At 33.3% G+C, this 25,904-nt stretch overlaps 2 protein-coding genes and 1 long non-coding RNA gene across 5 annotated transcripts; 1 reads left to right on the top strand and 2 right to left on the bottom strand.

The window, feature by feature from the left end:
- Positions 1 to 63: 63 nt before the first annotated feature.
- LOC105433678 (glucose dehydrogenase [FAD, quinone]) lies at positions 64 to 21,036 on the bottom strand. Of its 3 annotated transcripts, XM_089085316.1 has the most exons (5): positions 20,166 to 21,036; positions 2,631 to 2,720; positions 2,334 to 2,504; positions 1,602 to 2,257; positions 64 to 1,409 (listed from the first exon to the last, which is right to left on the bottom strand). In XM_089085316.1, exons 2-5 carry the CDS (start codon positions 2,677 to 2,679, stop codon positions 543 to 545), a joined length of 1,743 nt encoding a protein of 580 aa, XP_088941442.1. In that variant the 5' UTR covers positions 2,680 to 2,720; positions 20,166 to 21,036; the 3' UTR covers positions 64 to 542. The 3 variants fall into 3 exon arrangements, with proteins under 3 accessions (XP_088941442.1, XP_088941441.1, XP_088941443.1); XM_089085315.1 differs by lacking the exon at positions 20,166 to 21,036 and having other exon boundaries at positions 2,631 to 2,847; XM_089085317.1 differs by lacking the exons at positions 2,631 to 2,720; positions 20,166 to 21,036 and having other exon boundaries at positions 2,320 to 2,461.
- Positions 2,707 to 24,737, bottom strand: LOC148938278 (uncharacterized). The gene is made up of 3 exons (XR_016141399.1): positions 24,542 to 24,737; positions 24,090 to 24,234; positions 2,707 to 2,847 (listed from the first exon to the last, which is right to left on the bottom strand). It is a non-coding gene; the product is annotated as an uncharacterized LOC148938278 (long non-coding RNA).
- Positions 6,725 to 12,248, top strand: Flo2 (flotillin-2; the record flags this gene model as incomplete). Its single annotated transcript, XM_025219972.2, has 8 exons — positions 6,725 to 6,869; positions 7,342 to 7,638; positions 8,694 to 8,926; positions 9,338 to 9,457; positions 9,598 to 9,812; positions 9,916 to 10,099; positions 10,187 to 10,333; positions 10,524 to 12,248. Coding segments are annotated over 8 exons (1,371 nt in total), but the record flags the coding sequence as incomplete, so codon positions are not given.
- Positions 24,738 to 25,904: the final 1,167 nt, after the last annotated feature.

Raw genomic sequence — 25,904 nt, 5'->3', positions numbered from 1 at the left:
TTGCTTATATTAAAAGATTATGAAAGGAAAAGGAGAAGGGGAAACCTTATCCACAATATGTAATTAATTAATCCACAATATGTATAATTAACATAAGAAGTAATAGATAATCGTACGCGATTACATGAATAGTGCTCAAATATTTTTCTTTTGTGCTGGCTATCAACTGTTTGGAAGATTAAAATTCAATTTCGAAAATAATATACCAATATAATTGCGAGCATAACATTATAATTAATGCTTACGTTACTTAAATGCTTACTTAAATGCTGCATTGTAATACAGTATTAGATTCTTTAAATATTCCATTTTTATAAAAGTTGTATCTAAAAACATATCCATTTGATACATTTTCAGATAAATATATAATAATTTATATGCATTCGGATATTCTTATTCTTAACTAATATGGCTCATAAAATATAGTAAGAAAGCAATAAAGCAGTAAAATTCAAAATTTTTATTCTTAACATATCGACGGTAGTTGGCATTCGTATCATTCCCTTGTCATTCTCTCATCATTCGTAACGAGGCCGAAGTATTTATCGTTCACTAGAGTCCCCCTCGAACCTGCCTTTCGACTTCAACCAATATTCCTTAATCATATCCGATGCTTTTTCACCGATCATAATCGTCGGTGCGTTTGTGTTTCCACTGACAAGGTTCGGCATGATCGAGGCATCGATGACACGAAGCCCAGCCACACCGTAAACTCTAAGCTGCGAATCAACGACGGCTTCGGGATCCCAATAAGGGCCCATTTTGCATGTGCCTACTGGATGATAGATCGTGATGCTATATTGGCGTATCATACATTCCCAATACGGGTCGCTAAATGCAGGTATGTGTTTACATCCTGGAAATTGTTGCGAATTGAGCTCGCTTCCGAATCGTCTGAACGCTTTGGTTTTACTAAGCGCTACGCTGATCTTGACTCCTTCGACCAACGTGGCGATATCTTCCGGTTCCTTGAAATAGTTTGCGTAAATAAGAGGATGATCGAATGGATTCTTGCTGCGTAGCTTGATCATGCCGCGACTCTTTGGTCGTAACAACATAGGGATCACGCTCCATGTGTCCTTGTCACTTATCTGCCCGAAAACAGCGTCGTAGAACTGTTTTGTCAATCCGTGAACTTTTCTGATCTGTCTACCACCATCCGAATTAGTCGAACCGGAAATGAAATGCAATTCGATGTCAGGAAAGTCCAGCGAGGCGTTCGCGTATTTAGTATTGACAAAAGCGACGCCTTCGACACCTCCGGGCACCGTCAGCGGTCCATCACCCAGCGCAGCATATTGCATCACCGCTTGAACACTTTGCAACCGATTCTCCACCATAGCAATCTCCTGGTTGACCATAAACGCGAGTCCGCCGAGTCCAACATGATCCTGTAGGTTGTAACCGACCTGAGAAATAAATTCCCCACGGGGAATTTCATATAAATAAAGTAAGATAGAGATCGCTTAAATTCAGGAATTCTGATGAATTGATCTGCAAAATTATTTAACGCGTTGGATAAATAACTAAGATGGCATGAGAAAGAGAGATTTGTCGAGATTCTCAAAGAGATTCAAAAAAGATTGAAAAATCAAACTAACCCTGCTGTCTTGAATCACGGGAATTCCGAGCTCCCGTAAATGTTCTTTCGGTCCAATTCCTGACAGCATTAGTAGTTGAGGCGAGTTTATCGCACCACCGGATACGATTACCTCTTTTTTTGCACGTATATGAAACATCTTGCCGTCCCTGATAAACTCTACTCCGTAAGTGTGTTTTGATTTGGGATTCACCAACAATTTGGTCGCGTACGCGTGCATCGCCACATGCAGATTCTTTCTGAGTCTGACCGGTCTCAGGAAAGCCTTCGCGGTCGAGCAACGACTACCGCGCCTGATGGTGCCCTGAGCGATCATGAAGCCCGTTTGAAACTCGCCGTTGATATCACGATTCTCATAGCCCATCTCTTGTCCAGCCTGGACAAAGGCCGCCGCTAAGGGTGTATGCCACGGTGCCTCTTGCACTGTCAAGTATCCGCCGTTTGCGTGATACGGTGTACGAACCAAATAGGGATTCTGATTATCCTCTGATTTCTTAAAATAATGCAAGACGTCTCGCGAACCCCAGCCAGAATTACCTTGCTGCTCCCAGAGATCATAATCCCGTTTATTACCTCTCAAATATAGCATGTAATTGAGTACGCTGCTTCCGCCTAGCACTTTACCTCTAGGCCAATTACAACGGCCATTCTCCATCGCTATAAATATTTCGTTACATCAAAAACCATAAAGAAAACGAATGCTTTTACAAGCTTTATACCTAGAGCCATATACCTAGGCAAGCATCTCCCTGCGGCTCGGTCTTGTATTGCCAATCCAGCTGGCTGAGTTGAAGATAACCGGCAAGCAAAGGCACGTCCGAGATTTCGGTTTCATCACCACCTGCTTCCAGCAGTAACACATTCCAATCCTCGATCTCGGACAAACGGCTGGCAACTACAGCTCCTGATGCAAGAAGAGAGATAAGAAAATGACAGAAGAAAAGTATTTAGAATCGTTTAGGTACATAATAGTTACAATCGTTTGACTCGCATTACGAAATAAGATGAGAGTTATTTTTTTGGATGATACCTGCGCTACCACCTCCTATCACTATGAAATGATATGAGGGTAATAGCATCTCCGATGGCACATTGATCGGTGGGGCCTCATTGTCTAGAACTTCATATTGGAAGTAGACAAGTATCGCACCGAGAACCGGAAAGAACCATAAGAGTCCATTAGTCGACGCCGAAGTCAAACTTTGTACCAGAAAGTTTTCGATTCCCATTTTTGTTCTTCCAGAAAACTAGAATTTGTGTACACGAATTAAAATTTATTAATATTTCACTAGGTGTTATTGAATGTTTCGTTATAACCCCGAATAATTAGTACCACTCAACACTCGAGTTTTTTTTTCTTTCCCGTAGGAATAATAAAAGAGATAGTAAACTCATATTTTTTACGATTTTCAAAAAGTAATATTTGAAAAATGTAAAAATCCATTGGAGAGAATCTTTTTTTTTTGTATTAACATTTATTAAAAAGTAAAAATTTATATTACAATAACAGATGAATAAATCAAAATTGGAGTAAATAAAGGAGTGATAAGAGCCAAACTGGATAAATATGTTTATTATTTTTCTATTTTAAACAAAGTTGAATGCAATAATTGCAAACGTTTCGACTTTTTATAAAGGTCGACTGACCTTTATAAAGTCATTCTCAGTGCGATAACAAAATAATAAATTCGTCAAATCATTATACATGTTTATTGAGGTTCATTAGTTTATTGCTTTATTAAATGATAAACAAAATGTGCGTGCTTGCGCGCGCGTGCATGCATGTAAACATGCAATGACTAAACAGATTTTTCCAATTTGCATAAAATTAAAAAAGAGAGAAATGCGGAGGTGATAAGCAAAAGAAATTTCTAAAATTACTTTCAAAATCTATTTATGAGAAATGATAGAAATCTGTTATTATTTAGTAAAATAATATATATATTTTGAATAATATTTATATATAACTTGCCAATGGAATACATATGTATGTGACTCTTTATTAACGTGAAAGAAGAATCTTACCAAGAATTTTCCTGATTATCACGTAACATTATGATTTTATAACATTATGATTTTATAACATTATGATTTTCTCAAAAAATATTTTTTCATATATTGCAAACGATGCAAATAGTGTTCATCTTTTTCTCATTCGAGTATAAAATTGAAGAATTTTCTAAAAAAAAACATCTAACCGAATCAAATCAACGCACTATTGAAATACTATTGAAATGAAATCGATAACTCGGTAACTATCACATTAGATATTGACAAAGAAGAAACCATGTGCTCTGATCTGACGGTGCGATGTGAATATCAATTACTCGTCAAACTTTCAAATTCGTTAAAAAAATTTCGAGTGAACTTCATATCCATAATTATCTCATAAACTCTTTAACTTCTTATAATTAAACAATTTTATCTGTTTGATAGATCACATGAAACATCACGATTTCACTTTAACTTCTTATAATTAAACAATTTTATCTATTTGATAGATCACATGAAACATCACGATTTCACTTTAACAAATGACCAAAATGACGAAAATGGCATGTCTTTATCGTATATTTTTAATTATATCAGGATAGCGATATCAGATACAACAGATAAATTTTAAATTTCACGCTATATCTCAAAAAAATTTGTAAATAAAATGCAGATTTATTTAAAAAATTTGATCTGTTTCTGGGATCTGCTATAATGACATACGTGACTTTTATTATAAACTGTTACAATACATATTGTCAACATACTAGAAGTTCAACAAAATTAGAGAGAGAGAGAGAGAGAGAGAGAGAGGAGGAAAAAAGAATATAATAAATAATAAAAAGAAACATAAATAGGAATGAAAAAAATCGCAGAAATGTGAAGCATTTCATCAATATGAAATAAATGAGTTAACACGCTAAATGATTCGAAAAGGAAAGCTGCATCAGTTTGCCTACTTTCTGAAAGACGGCGGAGTGTACATTTTAGAAGTTTCCAACATTCTTAAATGTAACACGATTTTAAACGTTATAATCATGTTACATTTACGGACGTCAAATTTTTTTTATTTTATATGTTTTTATTTATATCAAAATTGTTTATCACTTTTTCGCTAAGAAGAAAAACTTATTATACAGGCTATTTTAGAATTTGCGCAAACATGAAATATTGAAGTTTTTTTGCAATAAAGAATCTTTACTTTAATAAAATTATGTTTAAATGTGAATCTAATTTATAAATGACAGCAATGACAGTAATTTAAAGCTAATGAATGAGTCAAGACCGACGCGTGCTGCATATGTTTATTATATTTCCATATTATTTTACTATTTCCTCAAACATTAATGATTATGCGTGATATCGAAATATTTTGAATATATTAACAAGAGAAAGTTTTTCAGCTGATATGTCTGACTTATCGACTCATTCACGAGATGCGTATAAATTCAGAGCTAAAATATAAAATATCCTGTACATAAAACGTATAATATAAATATAAATAGTTTAACAGCTACAGAAAATTATTATTTAATTAATTGTGTGATTAGCAGTTCCCTTTATAAATATAAAAATATATCAATGGAAATTGTCGCAACTTTATGATATTTTAGATTGATTTTGGAACTATTTTCTTCTTATAAGCTTAAATTTGATAATTTGAATAATTTTAATAGAACTTTTAAAAAAACACATATAGATGGTTTTATTGAAATTATCTTATTATCGCATTATGAAATCGAATGAAAATCGAATTCCAATTAGATTTTGAAAATACAGATAGAGGAAAGTTTACCAAAAAGAACAACTATTTAATTTTAATGAAATTATCGTTGCCATGCTCAAAAAAATAAATTTATAATACAAATCGAGGCATGCGTTTTTGCTAAATGGGATCATATGATAATTTACTATAAATTATCTTACTTTTTTTTTTAAAACCTCACGCCAGTATCCTACTAAGATTAATCCGCTTGCGTGCGTTTATGACGCGCTGAAAAATCAACGACATCCAAGCGAACATTGTACCTGTCACACTCTGAATACGTTCAACAAAAAACTTTGAGAAACAAAAATATGAGACGATTTCTTCTATCGTGCGATCGAATTGAAATATCGAAGTGAAGTCTTTTCGGCAAAGAATGTCGATTAAAATATCAAAATATCAGTGTCGAGGAAATTGTGAATACGGGTAAAGAAGAAGAGACGAAATGTCAGAACGATGTTACTCGACGAAGAACGAAATGATACTGACCATGACCTTGCTACAGCCTCGATTACTTGCATGTAGTCGGGTACCACATTCAGTATTGTGATGTGTCGGTGTTATGTACACCGACAGGTTCCCGAGCTCTTCGATCCCGTAAACGCACCGGGATAACGGTCATTGATTTGCCTCTCTTTTTCTCTTTTGATTTTTCTCCTTTTTTGTTTTATATCAGTGTATCGATATCGTCTCTCTCTTCTCGAACAAGATTATCGTTTGATTCCGTTTCCCATTATTATTCCTTATTCATACTTAAAACTACTTTAGCTAGGGAAGCGCACGCTATCAAATCGACGATACCGAAATTCAGGAAAGGTGAAGAAAATGGTTTATGGTATTTATGGTAATCAATTAAATAGTCCAAAACAATTGATAATTTTTAAGGCTGAATCTCTTCATTAAGAGAAAATAAAAGATAATTTTATAATAATTTTTTTTCCCAACTTACTATACATTTTATCATTTTTTTGTGTGATACATAAAAATTCTATTTTCCTTTTTCCTTTTTTCCCCTTCTTCTTTTTTCTTTTTTACTGTCAATATTACTGTAAATATTTTCTAAAAATTTTGGATAATTATTTCCATTGCGAATCCATTAATAAATTCTAAATGTCTTGCTTTTATCATAAAGTTATCATAAAGTTATCAAAATAAATCACTATTAGAATATGAGCGCAAGTCAGGTAATTCCGAACGAATTTAAATTTGATTTAAATGATGTACGACGAATTATCTTTATGTTCACGATAATAATAATAATTGTAATATCGACGAAAAGAATTGTGACAGATATTTCAAAATCATTAGTGGCACGCGATTACGTGACATATCTCATGTTTCCTTATAGTGGAGAAGTTCCATAACATTACGTTCTGCTGCGAGCTTACGGTAAAGAATTACTCATCCGCTATCGGGACTGGCCTACTTATTGTTGCGATACGAGCGCGTGTTTAACGATCGTTCGGAATTACAAACTAATCGATGACGTCGTGACAATATGTATTCTAGAAAGTAAGTCTTTTTTTTAACCTAAATTCTCTCTCTCTCTCTCTCTCTCTCTCTCTCTCTCTCTCTCTCTCTCTCTCTCTTATCTAGTATTATCTAGTATTATCTAGTGATTTATCAAGTATGTAAAAAAATTACATATTGTAAAAATGTGATATTTCATATCGTTTCTCTCGCTCGTCTGTGTCTCTCGCAGTGACTTTTGCAATGATATTGTATACAATTTATAAAAATGTAGATTGAAATCTTTCTTGATAATTTTCTCTCTCTTTGTCTCTCTCTCTCCCTCTCTCCTCGATGAGAGTAATAAATCTTTTTTTATTAAAATCAAATAAATTTTTACAAAGAAATTGAAAATTAGGAGGACGATAACAGGCGGCAGCAAGATCGAATATTAATGAAAAGATATATTGCAAGTAAATTCTCTCTCGTGTACTCGCGTAACCAACTCATACAAATCATCCGTTGCATTTTGCAGGAGGATGCTGCGGCTCCATGAGAAAGAGAACTATCGTCGGCGGATACGCGTTCACGTGGTGGTTCGTCACTGATGTACAGCGGTTATCGCTGGAAGTGATGACTTTGAATCCGGTGTGCGAGAGTGTGGAAACGGCACAAGGAGTACCGTTAACGGTCACTGGAGTGGCACAATGCAAAATCATGAAGGCCGACGAATTATTGCACACTGCCAGTGAACAGTTTCTCGGCAAGAGTGTTCACGAAATCAAATCCACGATCCTGTCCACTTTAGAGGGTCATCTTCGAGCTATACTTGGTATATTTATTCACTTTATCATCGATTTGACTATAAAGATTCTATTTGACGAATCGAAAGCTATTTATCACAGCATCTTTTAATCTCGCAGTTGTAAAACATTCTAGATATAAGATATAGTCAATTTTGATAAGATATAGTACAATTTTGTGTCTCTTGACCACTATTAAATCTCATATAGAGTTTTAATATTATAAAAATATTGAACGATTAATAATTTAAATATCTGTAAGAGAAATAAAAGCATTTGTTATCATATTTCGCATTAACATATTTGAAGAGGATTTATAAGAAAGTCATTATCTTGAAAATAGTCAAGTATTTGTCAATTTTTTTGGATCCATATTTTTAATATGTTTAAAAAAAATCCATATTTTTGAAAAATGCTAAACTATTAAAATTTGTTTTAAATAAAATTCTTTAAACCTTAATTAAAAAATAAAATAAATCATAAAATATGAAGATTATATTTTTGTAATAAGAATGAAAAGTTTTTGGAGTAACCATAAAAAATTTGATATGATGTGCAGCATATTACTTTTACACAGTACTTCGATATAATTAATAATATAAATTTTTCATGATATTTATATTATCGATAGCACGTTTCTTTATCAATAGTTATTTCTCCATATATAAATATAAAAATAATATAAAAATAAAATATAAAAATTTTTAATATAATTTTTATATTTCAATATATGGAGAAATAACTATTGATAGAAAAACGTGCTACCGATCGATGCTTGCAGATGCGAGGAAGATTTCTGAATCTTTCTACATAATTTTTTATATATTTAATATATTTCTTGTTATCAATGAATATCCGATTTTATTGATAAAACATTAATTATGTTATTTAGTAATATATTGTAGAACTAATGTCACAAGTTGTTTGATATTTTTATATAGCATTTCACGTCTGAGCCTTTAAAAATAGCTAGACGATATATGTCCTAATTCTAAAAAAAAAAACAAGCCAAAGAGTTAATTAGATTAAAATTGTTATCTCGGTGAATTCGTAGTTGAGAAAAATGAGACACACCTTTTTTTAGGAACGCTCTCCGTGGAAGAGGTCTATAAGGATCGAGATCAATTTGCGGCTCTTGTGCGGGAGGTCGCTGCGCCGGATGTTGGTCGCATGGGCATTGAAATTCTCTCGTTCACGATAAAGGACGTTTACGATGAGGTTCAATATTTAACATCACTTGGCAAAGCCCAGACGGCTGCTGTTAAAAGAGATGCCGATGTGGGCGTTGCCGAGGCGAATCGAGATGCCGGCATCAGGGTATGCTTCGTTTGTGCATACAAATATATGCGATATGTGATGAAAAATGAGAAGTTTTCTTTATTGCCGATATAATTAGCGTGACAAAATTATTGCGGATATAATTATATTTATTTTTTAACCAACTTGAAGTTTAATTCTTAACTTTAATTCAAAGCTTCATTATAAAAATTCCAAGTTTTATTATCGTGAGAAGATGTGAATGCGCGACAAAATGTGAAGAAAAGTGAGCTTTCTTTGACAGAAGAGAAAAAAATTGGTTTTAATTAGCTAAAGGAAAACTCGCAAATATCATCAAGTATAAATCAATATAAGATATCTCGATGTCACTATCAGAACGTTTTGTTTTTGTCAAATTTTTGTTGACTCATAATTTTGCAATATTGTAATTTTTTTGTTGCTCTACGATAGGAAGCGGAATGCGAAAAATCGGCGATGGACATAAAATATAACACTGATACTAAGATAGAGGACAACGCAAGACTCTATCAATTGCAGAAGGCTAATTTCGATCAAGAAGTAAATACAGCGGTGAGTTTGTATATTCTTGAAATGTTGAAATACAGCGTATGAGAGAGAGAGAGAGAGAGAGAGAGAGAGAGAGAGAGAGAGATGTTTCTAAAAAGAACAATCGTGATTACACATATTTATTTTATTCCGACTGCCTCCAGAAAGCCGAAGCCCAGTTAGCTTACGAACTTCAAGCGGCGAAGATAAAACAGCGGATACGAAACGAGGAAATACAAATTGAAGTTGTAGAAAGACGTAAGCAAATCGAAGTCGAGGAACAGGAAGTTCGTCGAAAAGAGCACGAACTTCAGAGCACAGTGCGTTTACCAGCCGAAGCTGAATTTTATAAAATGGGAAGGATAGCCGAGGGAAAAAGGTAACATTTTTTTGCGATACGGTTACACGACTTGGAAGTAACCAAAGGAAGAAAGGAAGGGGGAATAGGAATAGGACTGCTTTAAATACTATCTTTTTTTCAGAACCCAAACTGTAAGTGCAGCAAAAGCCGAAGCAGAGAAGATTCGATTGATCGGGGAGGCTGAAGCTCACGCTTTGGAGGCTGTCGGTGTATCAGAGGCCGAACGCATGCGAATGAAAGCAGCGATTTACAAGAAGTATGGCGATGCAGCAATACTCAACATCACTTTGAATGCCTTACCAAAGGTGAATGATGTGATTTTTGCATTCTTTGTAACAACTTATTGTATAACAGTATTTTCCGAACTTGTCATTGTATTTCTTTTTTTACAGATCGCGGCCGAAGTCGCGGCGCCATTAGCGAGAACGGAAGAAATTGTGCTTCTCGGCGGCAGCGACGCGACTAGTGGAGAACTTACGCGTCTCATAGGGCAAGTACCTCCAGCTGTACAAGCGCTGACTGGCGTAGATCTTTCCAAAGTAAGCTTTTTTCTTTCTTCTTTATTTCATAATTTATATTTAGTAAAAGTGGCAGAAAAGACCATGGCAAACGCGTGTCTTCAAACGATGTTTACACCAAGTTATCATTTGAAACTGTGCACTGATAGACAATCATAGACTCTCATAGTCTATGTTAATATAATGTTAATGTTATTTTATTTATGCGCAGGTATTAGGAAAAATACCAGGCGCTAAGTAATACCAGACAGTGTGAGTTTAAGGATGACGATCAAGCGAACAAACTTGGAACAGGTTGAAAAGGGCAAAACTTGTACTGCCAAAGATTTCTCTGCTACTCTATCATCTAGCGACGATTTTTCCTCCGCTTTTTCCTCTTTCTCGAATTTTGGTCTACCTCAAGTCCAATCAAAGCAGCATCATACGCCAGTGGACACGTTTTCTTATCTCTTATCGCGCGAATAAATATATTCGAGTTGCTCGCGTCGTATTCGCACGTTCCTTATCTTAAACATGATGCGTATGTATGCGATATGTTACATTTTGTTGATGTAATATCGATGTAATCGTGATTTATGGGACGGGCGACTAACGCGAACCGAATTATGATATCGATAATTAAAATAATGAACCGATACAAATCAATTATGAAAAGTACATGTTCTCACAAACACACACACATACACGCACGCACGCACGCACGCACGCACGCACGCACGCACGCACGCACGCACGCACGCACGCACGCACGCACGCACGCACGCACGCACGCACGCACGCACGCACGCACGCACGCACGCACGCACGCACGCACGCACGCACGCACGCACGCACGCACGCACGCACATACATAAAGAAACCACGACAATCTTCCAAAGATTTCAATACATTTCATCGATCTAATTATAAATATTGATCATTTTTTAAATTCGTAAAAAGAAGCACTGCCCATGGCCGTGCCTAAGGTAGAAATGATTAAAAGTGTATCGTAATGCAAGTGAGATTGCTTATTATTGGAATGCATAAAATGATAGCATTTATTCGGTGTAAAAATGTACATTTCTTAATATACTAAAAAAAAATATAGAATCACAATAAACAATGTTATTCGTTTTATAGATATGGACTTTTATCAAATGTTTATCAAAATATACTTTATATCAAGTTACATATTTCCCCTATCAAGAATCTGTTTCTGCGTCAAGCAAAATTATTAAGATTTCCGATTAGTCGTGACACTTGTGAAAATGCAAACAGTAGTGAGTTTCAAGGAATTGCACCTTATTATGATAAAAGAATGAACTAATTTGGCGTGAAAAGTGACATGTTAACAAAAAAATTTTGTTGTAACATGTTACTGTTCATAACATGTTCCGCGTGTCATTTCGTTATTATGCGCTTAACTGTACAAGTGTGACTTATCTCGTATTTGCCAAATCCGTAAAAATGAACGGAAGCTAAAGTTACCTTAGAATTTAATATGTAAGAGTATATATATTTATATATATATATGTGTGAGTATATTTTTCACTCCCGTCAAACCGTGTGTTTTCCTGCCTGAATAGCTTTTATTTCATGTACTCTTTACGGCTATCTATTGATTATCAAGAAGAGAAAAAAGAGTTTATGCCCATTTTTACGAATGTCTTAAAGCGATCTCTTGTTTTATCCAAATATCTTTATATTTGCAAATGACACGCAAGAAATCTTAATATGTCTTTTCTCGATGACATCACGATTTCAATATGCAGTGACTAGTCAGCCTTGAAGAAGAATATAAGATCGTGATAGCAATGTTTATTCACGTCCCTATAAATATATCTTTGATAAATCTTTATTAAATATGATAAATTTTATCAAATTATATATTTACATTTCTTCCAAAAATCTATTTGTTTTCGCGTTAAACGAAATTATGAAAAAATTGACAAGAAAAGACGAGAAAAAATTTATGAAAGAAAATTATTAACATCAGATAATTTATACGCGTGATAATGTATGTATAAAATTACATAATGGATACATGAAATAGAAAATGAGCCTAATAAATCACTGCCAAAAATCCTTTCTGTTTCTTCCATGACAGTAATATTCTTTAATGTTTTTCGCGAAATTAATATATGATTAGAAATTAACATTAATCTTTTATATTTCATATGAATATTATTTTGCTGATTAGAAAAAGATTATCTTGCAAAAAAATTATATTCTACAGTTAGATTATTTTATTTCGATTTGATATATGTACCCTGTAATATACATATTGTTTTGCTGATTGCATAATGATTATTACACTCTCGTACATTTCTTTTATGTTTGCAATTGAGTTTTGCGAGAAGATTCTTTCATGCTAAATTTTGTGGTAAGATCATTATGCTGTTTCAACAAAATCAATTTATGCATTCCACTTAACTCGCCAGAACAAATAATAAATAATAATAATAAATTAGTACCGAAATTCAAATATAATCAAGATGATTAAAAGAATTTCGATATTATTGTGTTCATCATAATTAAGAAATTTAAAAAAGGAAAGAAATAGCTGTTTAATGCGATTCAGAATGTGTAAGTGATTGATCGTCACCTGTAGTTCTAAATATATATATATATTTAGAAACACGTGTGTATAATAATCGAGAAAAGTTTTTCTATCATTGTGAAAGAGAAAAAAGAGGAAAATGCGCCATGTGAGCGTAATTTAAAGAGAATGCTTGATCGTATTATTACATCGATGTGCGATATATGTTCTCGTTTGACCACACATCGGAATCCATAACATTAAAGCAAAAGACAATATTGCAATCCAAACAAATGCCAATTTGTACATACGATATCGACTGGTAAAAAAAACTGGATGATCTAAATATAAAAGTTCAATATTATTTGTACAATGATTAATTTCTATATGTGTGTGAATTGTGAATCTAATGTATACATATATTACCTCGTTCTTAATTTATTTTTTTGAATGTTTTATGTCATTTAAGTGATAGTTTAATTATGTTAAATACATTTTTTTATATGCCATATCTAGATTTTTAGTTTATGATGTATGCGTTTTAATTTACGACTAAAATGCGAAACATATAAAATGCGAGAAATAAAAAGGAAGATATGAAAATATAGAGTTACCTAAGTTACCTAAAGCAGATAGATTTATCATTTTTTTATTTATATCACCCATCACTCAACATATTCGTTAAATGCACCATTCATTTTTTTGTAAATGATAATATTTGATTGTTAAGAATGTACAATGTGTACATGTAAATAATATATTTCTCCATCAATATTTGTTATTATTAAAACGAGGAAATATATATCAAAAGACAAAATCAACAACATTAAACGAAAAAACAAGTCTTCCCAAAATGTTTAATACAGTAAAAAGGTTAAAGAAAAGTCAGAGTCTCTTCTCACTCCTCCAAGAAATTAATAACAATGATGATTACTAATGATAAAGATGATGAAGATGATAAAGAAGATGAACATAATAATGATGATGATGATGATGATGATGATGATGATGATGATGATGATGATGATGATGATGGTGATGAAGATGGTAGTGGTGGTGGTGATGATGGTGGTGATGGTGATGATGATGATGATGATGATGATGATGATGACGATAACGACGACGATGACGATGATGATGTGCTGATAAAGATGAAGAAGATAAAGGTAGTGATGATAATAATGATAAAATAACTGATAACAAGTATTCAAAATATTAACGATTGATTTAATTAATTCTACTATCATCCAGCATAAATTTTACAAAATATATTATTAAAATTTCGGCGCTAATAGCTACTGTAAATTAGCTAAACCGATCTTCAATCGATATCGTTTTTTAAACCTCGAATTAAGATAACAGTCTCACAATCTTAAAAACGAAAGAAATATTACATACACACATAAGATATCAGTTTACCTTTATTAAGGGTTTAGTATAAATCTTTCTTTTCCGATGAGTAGTCAATGCGAGAAAAACTACGCTACTTTACACACACACACACACACACACACACACACACACACACACACACACACACCATACACGCGCGCGCGCAATACAATATATATATACAAATTTAGCTATGAATTCTCAATAAATCCGATTTAATCGGCTAATATTATAATCGAAGATAATTACTGATTATCGTGCCAGAATCAGATTCTTGTGAGGCGTCCTCCAGTTTGTTTTTTCAAACGATAACAAGTCACATAGTATCCCTATTTCTGCCAACAGGAAACTCCAAGATAAAATAATCCTAACAATTAAGACATTTATTAATGTCTTTAATCTATCGTTAATTGATTAATACTAACGTATACTAACTTTTTTTACATGTGTTTTATTAATGAGATGTACTTTTACTAATACTCTTATCTCTATCTTCCTCACTTTTACGAAGAGAAAATAACGCTTAAACATATAACAATTATTAGGACGTTTCGCATTAACCGTGCTCTTAAGATAAGAAAAAGATAAGATCGTGTTCGTCGTTCAAGTCTAATTAAACAATCGTATTTACGCGATGCAAATATGAGAGACACATCGTGAAAAGATATACATATAGTTTTTCTTTATTGAATCATGTTGAATGCCATTTGTTTAACATTTGTGCGAAAACTACTCTATCTGTTCAAATCAGATCTTTCTTTTATGAAAAGAAATCATAACAAATTTTGCAATAATGCACAATGTGTTTTATATTATGTAATGTTTCATATCTAAAACAAGCTCGATTTAAATGTATCACTTATATGATTATACTTGACAATTGATTCACTTTTATATTTAAATGTAAGAGCAATTCGTTTTTTTATGGTATATCATTTTGGCTAATTCTACTCTTGATGGATAACAAATATGTGTGTGTAGTTTTATGACGCACACATACACGCTTCTTTTTTTTTTCAAAATCGCCTTGATTATATCATATATTGAAGGTGTGCGTTTTATCATTTTATAAACACCCATCGCTATTCTTTTATTAGCGAGAGTGATGCAAATTTTAGTCAATCGTAGTAGAAATATATTTATTGTGCGTGAGAAAAATCGATTTGTAGCGAAAAATATGTACAATAACCTAAAAATATGCAAGGTATGCAAAATATGTAAAATATGCAAGATGTTTAACGATCAATCGATCTCATTTCTTTCAGATATCATTTTGCATTTAGTTTCTTATTTATCATTTTGCTTCTCTTGCAATAAAATGATATCGATAACGAATATTTTCAATTTTTGCAATTTTTCGTAATATATAAAAAAAATTGTTTCTACATCATATTTATCTTTCAAAGTTATTTTAATTATATCTGAAATATTTTTTCCCATTATCGAATATAAAGAAATATTTAATTTTTTTCTGTTTTTGATGAGTTTTTTCTATAAATATGAAATAAAAATGAACAGATAAAAAAAAGTAATTATGTTATATGATTTAAATAATGTTGTTTAATATTTTAAATCTTCAAATTAATATATATGAACGGGTTAACTATAAAGTATTTATAAAATATATTTTATAAAATAGAATAAAACAAAATATTGAAACCGCAGCAATATTACAATTCCCAATTATTTCAATAATTATGATATAAAAATCCTTTCCTTACATATAATTTGATACTTGTAAGACATTTTATTACATCTTGCAGATATTAAGTTTGCATATATCAAGCTCGATATTATTCTCACGCCTCATTAAATATATTGAGGAAAAAGAAATTGATTTTCGGCACAATATTCCACATTCGAAAGTTTGAAAATGTACGCTTTAATTACAAGCTTGTCACTTGTGTATGTACAATTTGTCGTCTTCGATATATAATGCGATATTTCACGATTAAGGATCTTTGCAAAGTTAATTTTGATGTAAATGTTCACAATAGCAGTTTTCAATGTTTTTCATGTGTTTCGTGTGTTCAAAAGGACTTCCGAAGAATCGCATTTAAGAAACTGTATATCCATATACATATAGATTGTATATTTTAGTTATACATACGCTTTGTGTGTGTATCTCTATTTCTCTCTCATGTTTAATTTTGAATTCGATTCAACAATGAATGATATCCAAAAATTCTCGATATAGATAACTGTAAGGTGATAAAAATCACTATTTAATATATAACCCGTGCACTTCATGTAAATTGTTGTCACGAGCGACACTGTATTTTATGTGTTTGTGTTATTGCAATATTGCAATCGAATATAATTCCTCCCAATTAATATGAATCTCTGTACCGTAAGCCACATATGAGACGCGTCAATGCGTACCGTTAATGATTTTCAGTCCATATTCCGCGAAAACCTTTGATTTATGAATAACCGACCAAAAAAGAAATATTTTACGAGGAAAGTCCAGGATTCTAGTTAGAAATTTGAAATTATAAGAAATGGCTAGAAAAAAATGAATCTAGCTTTTTGTAAACGATGAACACAGGATAACGTATATTTTGAAAGTCGTGCTAGAAGCGTCTCAAGGATAGCCTGCGTAGATAGAGGACAATATTATATTATTGTGTCGTATTATACTCTCTAACTGAAAGTACCATAATGAGATACATGATGTGAAATTACTGCATATTTTTAATAAATCGCAAAATATATATAGATAGATATATATACATATATGTGTGTGTGTGTGTGTGTGTGTGTGTGTGTGTGTGTGTGTGTGTGTGTGTGTGTGTGTGTGTGTGTGTGTGTGTGTGTATGTTTTTCTTTATATGTATGTACATATTGAACATTAGTATCGTTATTTATTCTTATCTAGCGATTTTATTTTATACATTTTTAGTGCAATCATAAATTTGAAAGACAAATGATAAATGTTTAACTTAATCTGCTCAGCTAAATTTTAAAAATACATACAATCGATACATACATTTTCCTATCTGAAAAAGGCCCGAATCTTAAACCGAATCAGATTTATTATTGCCATTTTTTCGCGATGTTGATTGATCACCTCGATCTCAATGTCTCGATATGTATGCAGCGAAAATGAATGTCATCATTGACATTGACAATGTACTTATTGATTTATTTAAAGAGGTTCGCATTTCTCAAAGTTTAAAGACTTGTTGGTGAAAAAATGGCGCGCACGAAGCGAGTACTTTGTGATATTCTAGTCTGCATAAAAACAAAGATTTGAAAAGAAAAAAGCATCGCTCTGTCTCACGAAGTAAGATATTCTTTAATAGCACTCGTCTATTCTGAGAATGTTTCACGGGATATCATACAAGTATATTCGAGATATTCTCCGAAATGCATATATATATATATATATATATATATATATATATATATATATATATTGTGATATATTGTGAAATATACTTAGAATGTTACTACCGCTCACTAATCTAATTCATAGTATGTACTGGATAATATCCCGCAGTATGGTCATAGAATAAAAATGACGTCTTATAAGTTAGCGGATCAAAATGAGTAGAATCAATTCTAACTAATATTTTTATTTGTTGCTCAATTGTTGCTAAAAAGTTGCCAAAGAAAAAAATTTGTTGCTCTGTAATTTTTTTAAAAAAATGATGTTCCGCTAAAGGAAGATTAAGTTAGCGGGACAATATACGTGTAATAATAAATATTAGAAATACTGTAATAAAAATAGCAGAACAGTTGCTCTTTTGTTGCTTTTGAAATATTCATGTTCCAAACTTCTCGCTCGCGAAATAATTATAAACAATAGGGAGAAACCACTCAGCATGCAGGCGGTCATAAGAGTAAAATATCACAAAAAAATTTATTGCTCACTTAATTTAGGCACTGAAACATTAAATGAATTTGTTGCTTATGAGATATTAACGTTTCGAACATCTTGCTCGCGAAATAATTATAAACAATAGGGAAAAACCAGTCAGCGTGCAGGCAGTGAACTACTAGAAAAAAAGTTGCTCGTTTATTTTTGGGACTAGAACATTGAATGAATTTGTTGCTCTCCAGATTTCGTTAAAATTAAGCGAGCAGCAAATTTTTTTCTGGTAGTTTATCTCTACTCTTGTGATCGCCTGCATGCTGAGTGGTTTCTCCCTGTTGTTAATAATTATTTCGCGAGTGAGAAGTTCGAAATGTTAATATCGTGTGAGCAACAAATTCATTTAATGTTTCAGTGCCAAAATTCAGCAATAAATTTTTTTGTGATATTTTACTCTTATGACCGCCTGCATGCTGAGTGGTTTCTCCCTATTGTTTATAATTATTTCGTGAGCGAGAAGTTTGGAACATGAATATTTCAAAAGCAACAAAAACAAAAGAGCAACTGTTCTGCTATTTTTATTACAGTATTTCTAATATTTATTATTACACATATATTGTCCCGCTAACTTAATCTTCCTTTAGCGGAACATCATTTTTTAAAAAAAATTACAGAGCAACAAATTTTTTTTTGGCAACTTTTTAGCAACAATTGAGCAACAAATAAAAATATTAGTTAGGATTGATTCTGCTCACTTTGATCCGCTAACTTATAAGACGTCTGAAAATGGTTTAAAAACAGTATATCATGTAGGATGTAGGGCATGCATAAGAGTGTCCCAAACATATAGATCGCGAAAATCTATAATACACGTGACACCTCTTACGGAAAATAAGTGAAAAAAATGAAAAAAGAATGAGAGAAAGTGATGAAATTTTTTATCTTGTATCATTGTATGTTTCTAAAACCATCCATCCTACTTGAGATCCTGCTGATGTTGCTTAACTTCTAAAATGGAATGAAATTTGCAATTGAAATGATAATATAAATGAACACGGAATTTTATATAATATAAAATATGATAGCTCCAGTTAATGAATTCATTATATATTTATTATATATTCATTATATCATCATTTCAGTTGCAGGTTTCATCCCAGTACAGAAGTTAAGCGGCATAGAGCAGGATCTCAAGTAGGTGACCGTTTTAGAAACATGCAATATAAAATAAAAAATGTTTTGTCACTTTCTCTCATTTTTTTTCATTCTTTTCACTTATTTTCCGTACGAGGTGTCACGTATATTATAGATTTTCACGATCTATATGACTGTCTGGGATGCCCTTGTGCATGCCCTACATGATATATTGTTTTTAAACCATTTTCATCCTATGGCCATACTGCGGGATATTCTCCAGTATATATTACGGATTAGATTATGAGTGGTAGTAACATTCTATATTCCACAGTATATCATAGTACGTATTTCGAATGTTCGAATGAGAAGAATATCTCAAATATATTTGTATGATATCCCGTGAAACATTCTCAGAATAGACGAGTGCTATTAGAGTATGTAATTAAATTATCTAGAATTATCTAAATTATCTAGAAGAATTATGCAATCGAAGTTTTAAAATTAAGACTATTTATACGACAATATAGTAACATTCATTAGCCGGATTTATTATATTTTATGTCAGAATTCTGCATTCACTTATACTATAATTTCAGTAGCAGATAGGGATGGGAAAAAACATCGATTATTTGTATAATAATCGATGTTTTTTTTTGTCAAGAAATCGATTAATCACTCATTGTTTTTAAATTCGATTAATCGTCAAATCGATAATTTTTTTATTCAATTAATCGAAACCAATTTTAAGTTTAAGGGTGCATGTCCAATAATTATCTATAATTTTTTATTATTTAATTTAATTAATATATTAATTAAATAAAATGTATTAATATATTAATTAAATAAAAAATTATCAAACTGAAAAAGATAAGGTTAGAACAGATTCCGTTCCCTGAAAAATATGCTCCATATAGGGAACCAGGGTGCTTAAAATCGGAACGGAAAGCTATTTGAAAATTTTTGGAACGATGCAGTCCCCATCATTTCACCTTTCCGATTCCGTTGTAATGTTGTGTATCCGCTCCGTTAACGGAACTTCGTAACGTTGTTCCGTTGCAACTCTTGACTTGCCGTGGACGGCTCGGAGCGGTTCGACCCGGCCAAAGTACTTGGCGCGTTGAGGAGAGTCCCAATAGATCTCAGGTTTTACCGGCGTCGGGTTCGGATATTCACTTTTATCGAGACGTGCTCTCAGAAGGTAAGCGCGGAACAGGATGATTTTTCTATGGAAAGCGATGCCTTTTTATACCCGAGATTGACTTCGGTCGGAAGATTGATTTTCGGTCGTAACAGTCGGATTGGACGATCTCGGGGATAGCATCTCCCTCCACAGAAGCGGAAAAAAAGGAAATCGTTTCATTAGATTTTTGGAAAGATAAGGGATCGGAGCGGGGATGGCGAGGAGTAGGAAAAGGAGTTTGGCGGTGAGGTAACGGCGCGGCGCGAAGATGGCACGGTCGCTTATAGACGCGATCGTGGCGCGATGCGGGGCGCGTTAATGCTCAGCAATTACAAAATAGGCGTAAACGCTTTTCTGTGACCATTGCCGCACTCCGCTTGATGGTCGACGATCCCCGACGGATGGTCAATCGGGAGAAAATTGGAAAGGAAACGGAGCGGATACGCTCCGTTAACAGAGCGGATACGCTTATTTTGTAATTGTAATAATTCGCGAACTTTGAAACGTCAGAGTATAGCGTGAGAATATTGCGAATCCACGATTATTTTCGTGGTATTCCTCCCGCGCCGCACCACGCGTTGCGCCGCTATAAGCAACCGTGCCATCTTCGCGCCGCATCGTTACCTCACCGTCAAACTCCTTTTCTCCTCGTCATCCCCGCTCCGATCCCTTATCTTTCCAAAAATCTAATGAAACGATTTCCTTTTTTTCCACTTTTGTGGAGGGAGATGCTATCCCCGAGATCGACCAATCCGACTGTTACGACCGAAAATCAATCTTCCGACCGAAGTCAATCTCGGGTATAAAAGGGCATCACTTTCCATAGAAAAATCATCCTGTTCCGCACTTGCCTTCTGAGAGCACGTCTCGATAAAAGTGAATATCCGAACCCGACGCCGGTAAAGCCTGAGATCTATTAGGACTCTCCTCAACGCGCCAAGAACCTTGGTCGGGCCGAACCGCTCCGAGCTGTCCATGGCAAGTCGAGAGTTGCTAGGGTCTCCTCAGCGCATCGAGTTCGTTCGATCCGATTCTGCCGTCACCGAATTCCGTTGCCGTAGAGACATTATAATTAGGATGGTTCCACATGCAGCGTAACTTGCGTAAGTGTAAACTGCATCAACCAATCAAATCGTCTAATAAAAGTCTAAACGGATTTGTATAGAATAGTTGAGACAATTTGGTTGGATGACGCAGTTTACGCTTACGCAAATTATGCTGCAGAGGGGAACCAGCTTCAGAAACTGGTCACGACTCTGATCCGCCAATCAAAAACTCTGATCCGCCATGTTTTGGTTAAATCCTATGAAAAAGAAAGAAATATACACCATCTCACTTTAACTCATAGTATAAGAAATAATAGGCTCACGCTGTCAAAAAGCGTATTAATAATTGTTTCTCGTGTATGACCGTTTTGCACACCAATATGGCAACTTTTAGCAGTCGCGCTCCAATACTGCTCAATATACAAATTAATGCATAAATTTAAAAAATATTAATTAAAAATATTTAAGATTGAATAATAATTATAATTCTTAATCAAATAATAATTTTAATTATTAAATCAGTGAAGAATTAAGTTCAAGAATTAAAATAATCATTGTGCAAGATGTTTGAAATAATAATTAAAAAAATAAAAATATCCAGTCAGCAAAATGTTAGCAGAATGTTGACAAACTGGCAACAGATTTAACCAGAAAATATTACAGACTGATTTCATCTGAGATCTCATTTTGCTTACATTCTGTTGACAGAATCTGTTGACATTCTGTGTCAGCAGACTGGTAGCAGAAATCGAGCAGATCCTGTCATCAAATTGTGTTGCGCAAGTCTTGCTCGCTTTCTGTCGTCAATCTGACGACAGACTGCAGCAGAGCTTGGCAGCAGTTTGCTAATATTGTCAGATATTACAGAATCTGTTAGCAATCTGTTGGCTTTCTAGCATTAGAAATTTATAACAGACTTTGCGCATAATCTGTCTTTTCAGGTTTGGCTATCGTAATGATTACAAAATTTTTTTTCATTTCTAAACGGTAATATTCTTTTTTCATAATTACTACTTTTTTCATAATTTATTTTGAGCACAAGATAAGCAGAATACAATATTATATTTATTATACTATATTATATTATATTATATTATATTTATAATAATAATTACTTTTCCATTATTCCATATAAATTTAATCTATATAAATTTTAAGGTTAAAAAAGTAATTATGCAATATACAGACGTGTGTGTGTGTGTGTGTGTGTGTGTGTGTGTGTGTGTGTGTGTGTGTGTGTGTGTGTGTAAAACTAAATTAAAGTTTAAAAATTAAACAAACTTATTCTCTAAATCATTGTATTTATAATTACAATTATTTCGCAATTGTAATATATCTAATATATTCATTTTAATTAACGTATATCGATTTAAATTGTAGTCCGCGCATAACCAACAATATGGTGGTCGTAACGTTGTAACATTTAGATTAAAGGTGCCGCTAAGAAGTTATCCTATTGTTCTTTTTTATACTGTGCTCTAACCAATAGCGATATTTTTTACTTTGAATTGATTTAAGTATGATTAAGATTTGTGCATGTGTAAATACGTGTTAAATACGTGGAAAACGTGATAATATATTATTAAATAATAGAGATACTAAAATTGCAAAATATCATAAATTAATTAATTATGATATTTTTTATTTAAAATTTATTTAATTAATTAATTATGATAAATCAATATATCAAATCAATATATCAATATATCAATATAAAAAATAAGTGGATGTTTATTTTTTTACTTAAATTTTATTTTATATTATAATAAAGTTTGTTTATAATAATAATAAATGTACATGTTACGTCCAGCGGACTTCACGATTCTTCTTTCTTTTCGGAGTGAACGGACGAACTCCGATACAGCATAAAAAATATCATTCTGTAAATTAAGATAATTTTTACTTTAGCTTCGTGGACGCCAGTCTGCCGAACACGTGAACTTCAGACCGTTGAGGGCTCGCTTTTCAAACTAACAAATAAACTATAAAATCCGATTGAATTGCAACTAAGCTAAGATAAGATTTGAGCTGCTTGATATGCCGAACGTAAAGAAATCCTTAGTGCACTGGCGACGACGGAAATCAATAAATCGTCCGAGTAGGTATTTATTTTCCCTCATGGGAGACTGCGTATTCGTATAGCCGCCTTCGTGGCGTCGGTTATTTAATCCGTCGACCACCCATTTGGTCACAAATATTTAATGCTGTATGTTGATAAAGGCTCAGGCCCACTACCTAATTATCATCCCTAAAAAATTCTCCTCGTACCAATCAGACTCTTTTTTCAAAATTCTGAACTATGATAGGCTAACTTCCCCCACATCCCTAATGACTCGCTAATTCCTATTCGTTAAAGACTTGCGAGATATTCTTAATTCCCGAACCGAAGTTCCACCCCGCGACAGCTTTTTACCAGAATCCTCCCCGGAGGAAACGCACTTCGAAAATGCACTTCGCACTTGTTCTTTGACCGACAGTTTTCACGCGCTCTGATCCGTTAGTTTTTTTTTTACGAGCAATCTTAAATCTTTTTTTTGGGGGCATTCGTGTACCTGCCCGTCTGTTCGCATTCGCTTTTAACTCTCGGTTTAGTTTGTCGATTCTCTCCAAAATAACCGCAGATTTAGTTAACAAACTTTAATATCAGAACGAGATATATAATATATTTTAAATTAAAATAAACAAACCTGTAACTTCTTTTAATTATCACTTTATTAAATTTGAGCGGGAATGTTCCTTTTGTGCGCCCTTATTTTTCAACTTCGCTGCGGAACCCTGCAGAGAACCACTGGCCGCTGGTCCCGACTCCCAGCTTGTCTCTCGACGATCTATCTGCAACATTTCTTGTTATCATCACAGTAATAAGTCGCATGGATTAATATGATCTACCCATCACCACTTAAATACCGATTGTTCCCCTTCCTCCCCTCCCTCTTATTTATCTCTCTGAGCTTATCGTCTTTAAGGTTTAACACTTTTACACTTACATAATTGTTTGTTTAAAATATTCATTTTTTTGTTCAACTCTTTATACTGTAAAAATCGGGCATGGCCCTAAATATTTTAACGTAAAGTCTTATCCCGAACTGCCATGCCCGACGACTTCCGCACTTTTGTAACACCCGCGTGCTATACTTACATGCAATTTTACTTCACTCTCGTGCGCCCATTCGGAATAATATTCGGAGGTTCGAGCCATGCTTGATGCAATCTCTCCTGTCGTGCTCCAGGAGGATTATTTGTATATTTGCCAATGGCGGAGGGTGTCGCCGCTGCAATCCGACCTGCATCCATCAAGAGAATAGGACCATCATCTCTCTGGAGTACCGATCATGGAGATTTGAGAGAATACATGTATATATGTATATTGTAATATACGTATATATGTGTATAATTGTATTGTTGACGTGTTATTCTAAATACATTATTTGCGATAAATATCATCACATGCCTCGGTAGTCGAAGGGATAAGATGCCCGGTAAACAGGAGATCCAGGTTCGATTCCTGGCTGAGGTGATATTTTTTCGCAAAATAATTACGAGGTTTTACGACTGGTTCGTGGTCGGACCCCGTCGTGACGCATACCCTCCCTTCTTATTTGGGACCGTTATCATTATCTACCGAGTAATCACTATGCGTATCATTTCTCCTATATGTTAAATATTTATGTTTTAATTCTGTATTTTCTTCGTTTTATTTTAATTAATTAAATTTTTACTTTAACGATAATCAATTTATTCATTAATAATTTAACCTTCTCGTCACACTCGTTGCCGCCCGCTCTCGGGGATTGCATATGGTCCTATCCCAGGCAAAAGAGATTAAATTCTCTTGCCTAAATTAACGGACCGACGGACGTACGTCACGCAGTCGGAGTCATAGCGTCTTTTTCAAGACGTTGACCCGTATCGGCTGACCTGTACAGTGTGTTCGACTCGCAAGCACGTTCCAAAGCGGGAGGATCATCTGCGAGAGGATATTCGTCCTTCCTTGCCCTATCCCTTTGACCTTTAACTTAATAATTCCGGGATCTGGACATAACATATAATAAAAAAAGGCATGGCATCGATACTTGCATCTCTCGAAATTTCCTCGAAGTTTATTGTTGATGCTTTTCCGCTTTTTGATAGGTTCTCTCGCTGTGCTAACTTTGTGAATAGCTGTCATTGTATTGATTTCACAGAGAATCGTTTTGACAATTGTATATCAAAAAGTTAAAAATATTATAATGTAACAGTAGTATAATAGTATTATATTAATTTTTGCTCTTGTGTGAAAAAGGTAAATAGCGAAAAAAAATAAATCAAAAAAATAAATAAATAAATAAATAGTAATAAATTTAAAATCGTTAAAATTAAAAGAAATATATTAATAAATTGTAATATAATTCTGTAAAATAAAGTTTTATAAATATACACATTTTATTACCTTTAAAACGCTTATGTTTTTAAAGTATAATATTACAATTTAAGATTAATATAATTAATGTATTTGAAAATAA

The sequence above is a fragment of the Pogonomyrmex barbatus genome, unplaced genomic scaffold (assembly GCF_055798465.1).
Source record: "Pogonomyrmex barbatus isolate J1 unplaced genomic scaffold, ASM5579846v1 scaffold1, whole genome shotgun sequence".
NCBI classification, from domain to species: domain Eukaryota; kingdom Metazoa; phylum Arthropoda; class Insecta; order Hymenoptera; family Formicidae; genus Pogonomyrmex; species Pogonomyrmex barbatus.
The sequence above is the reverse complement of the archived record's forward strand: the minus strand, read 5'-3'. Positions and strand labels throughout refer to the sequence as shown.

Excerpts from the sequence above, each read along its gene's own strand:
- LOC105433678 (XM_089085315.1), bottom strand. The coding sequence starts at position 2,829 with ATGGGAATCGAAAACTTTCTGGTACAAAGTTTGACTTCGGCGTCGACT. Across the intron at positions 2,505-2,630 it reads GATAGGAGGTGGTAGCGCAG|GAGCTGTAGTTGCCAGCCGT; the intron begins GTATCATCCAAA and ends TTCTTGCATCAG. Across the intron at positions 2,258-2,333 it reads GCAGGGAGATGCTTGCCTAG|CGATGGAGAATGGCCGTTGT; the intron begins GTATATGGCTCT and ends AAATATTTATAG.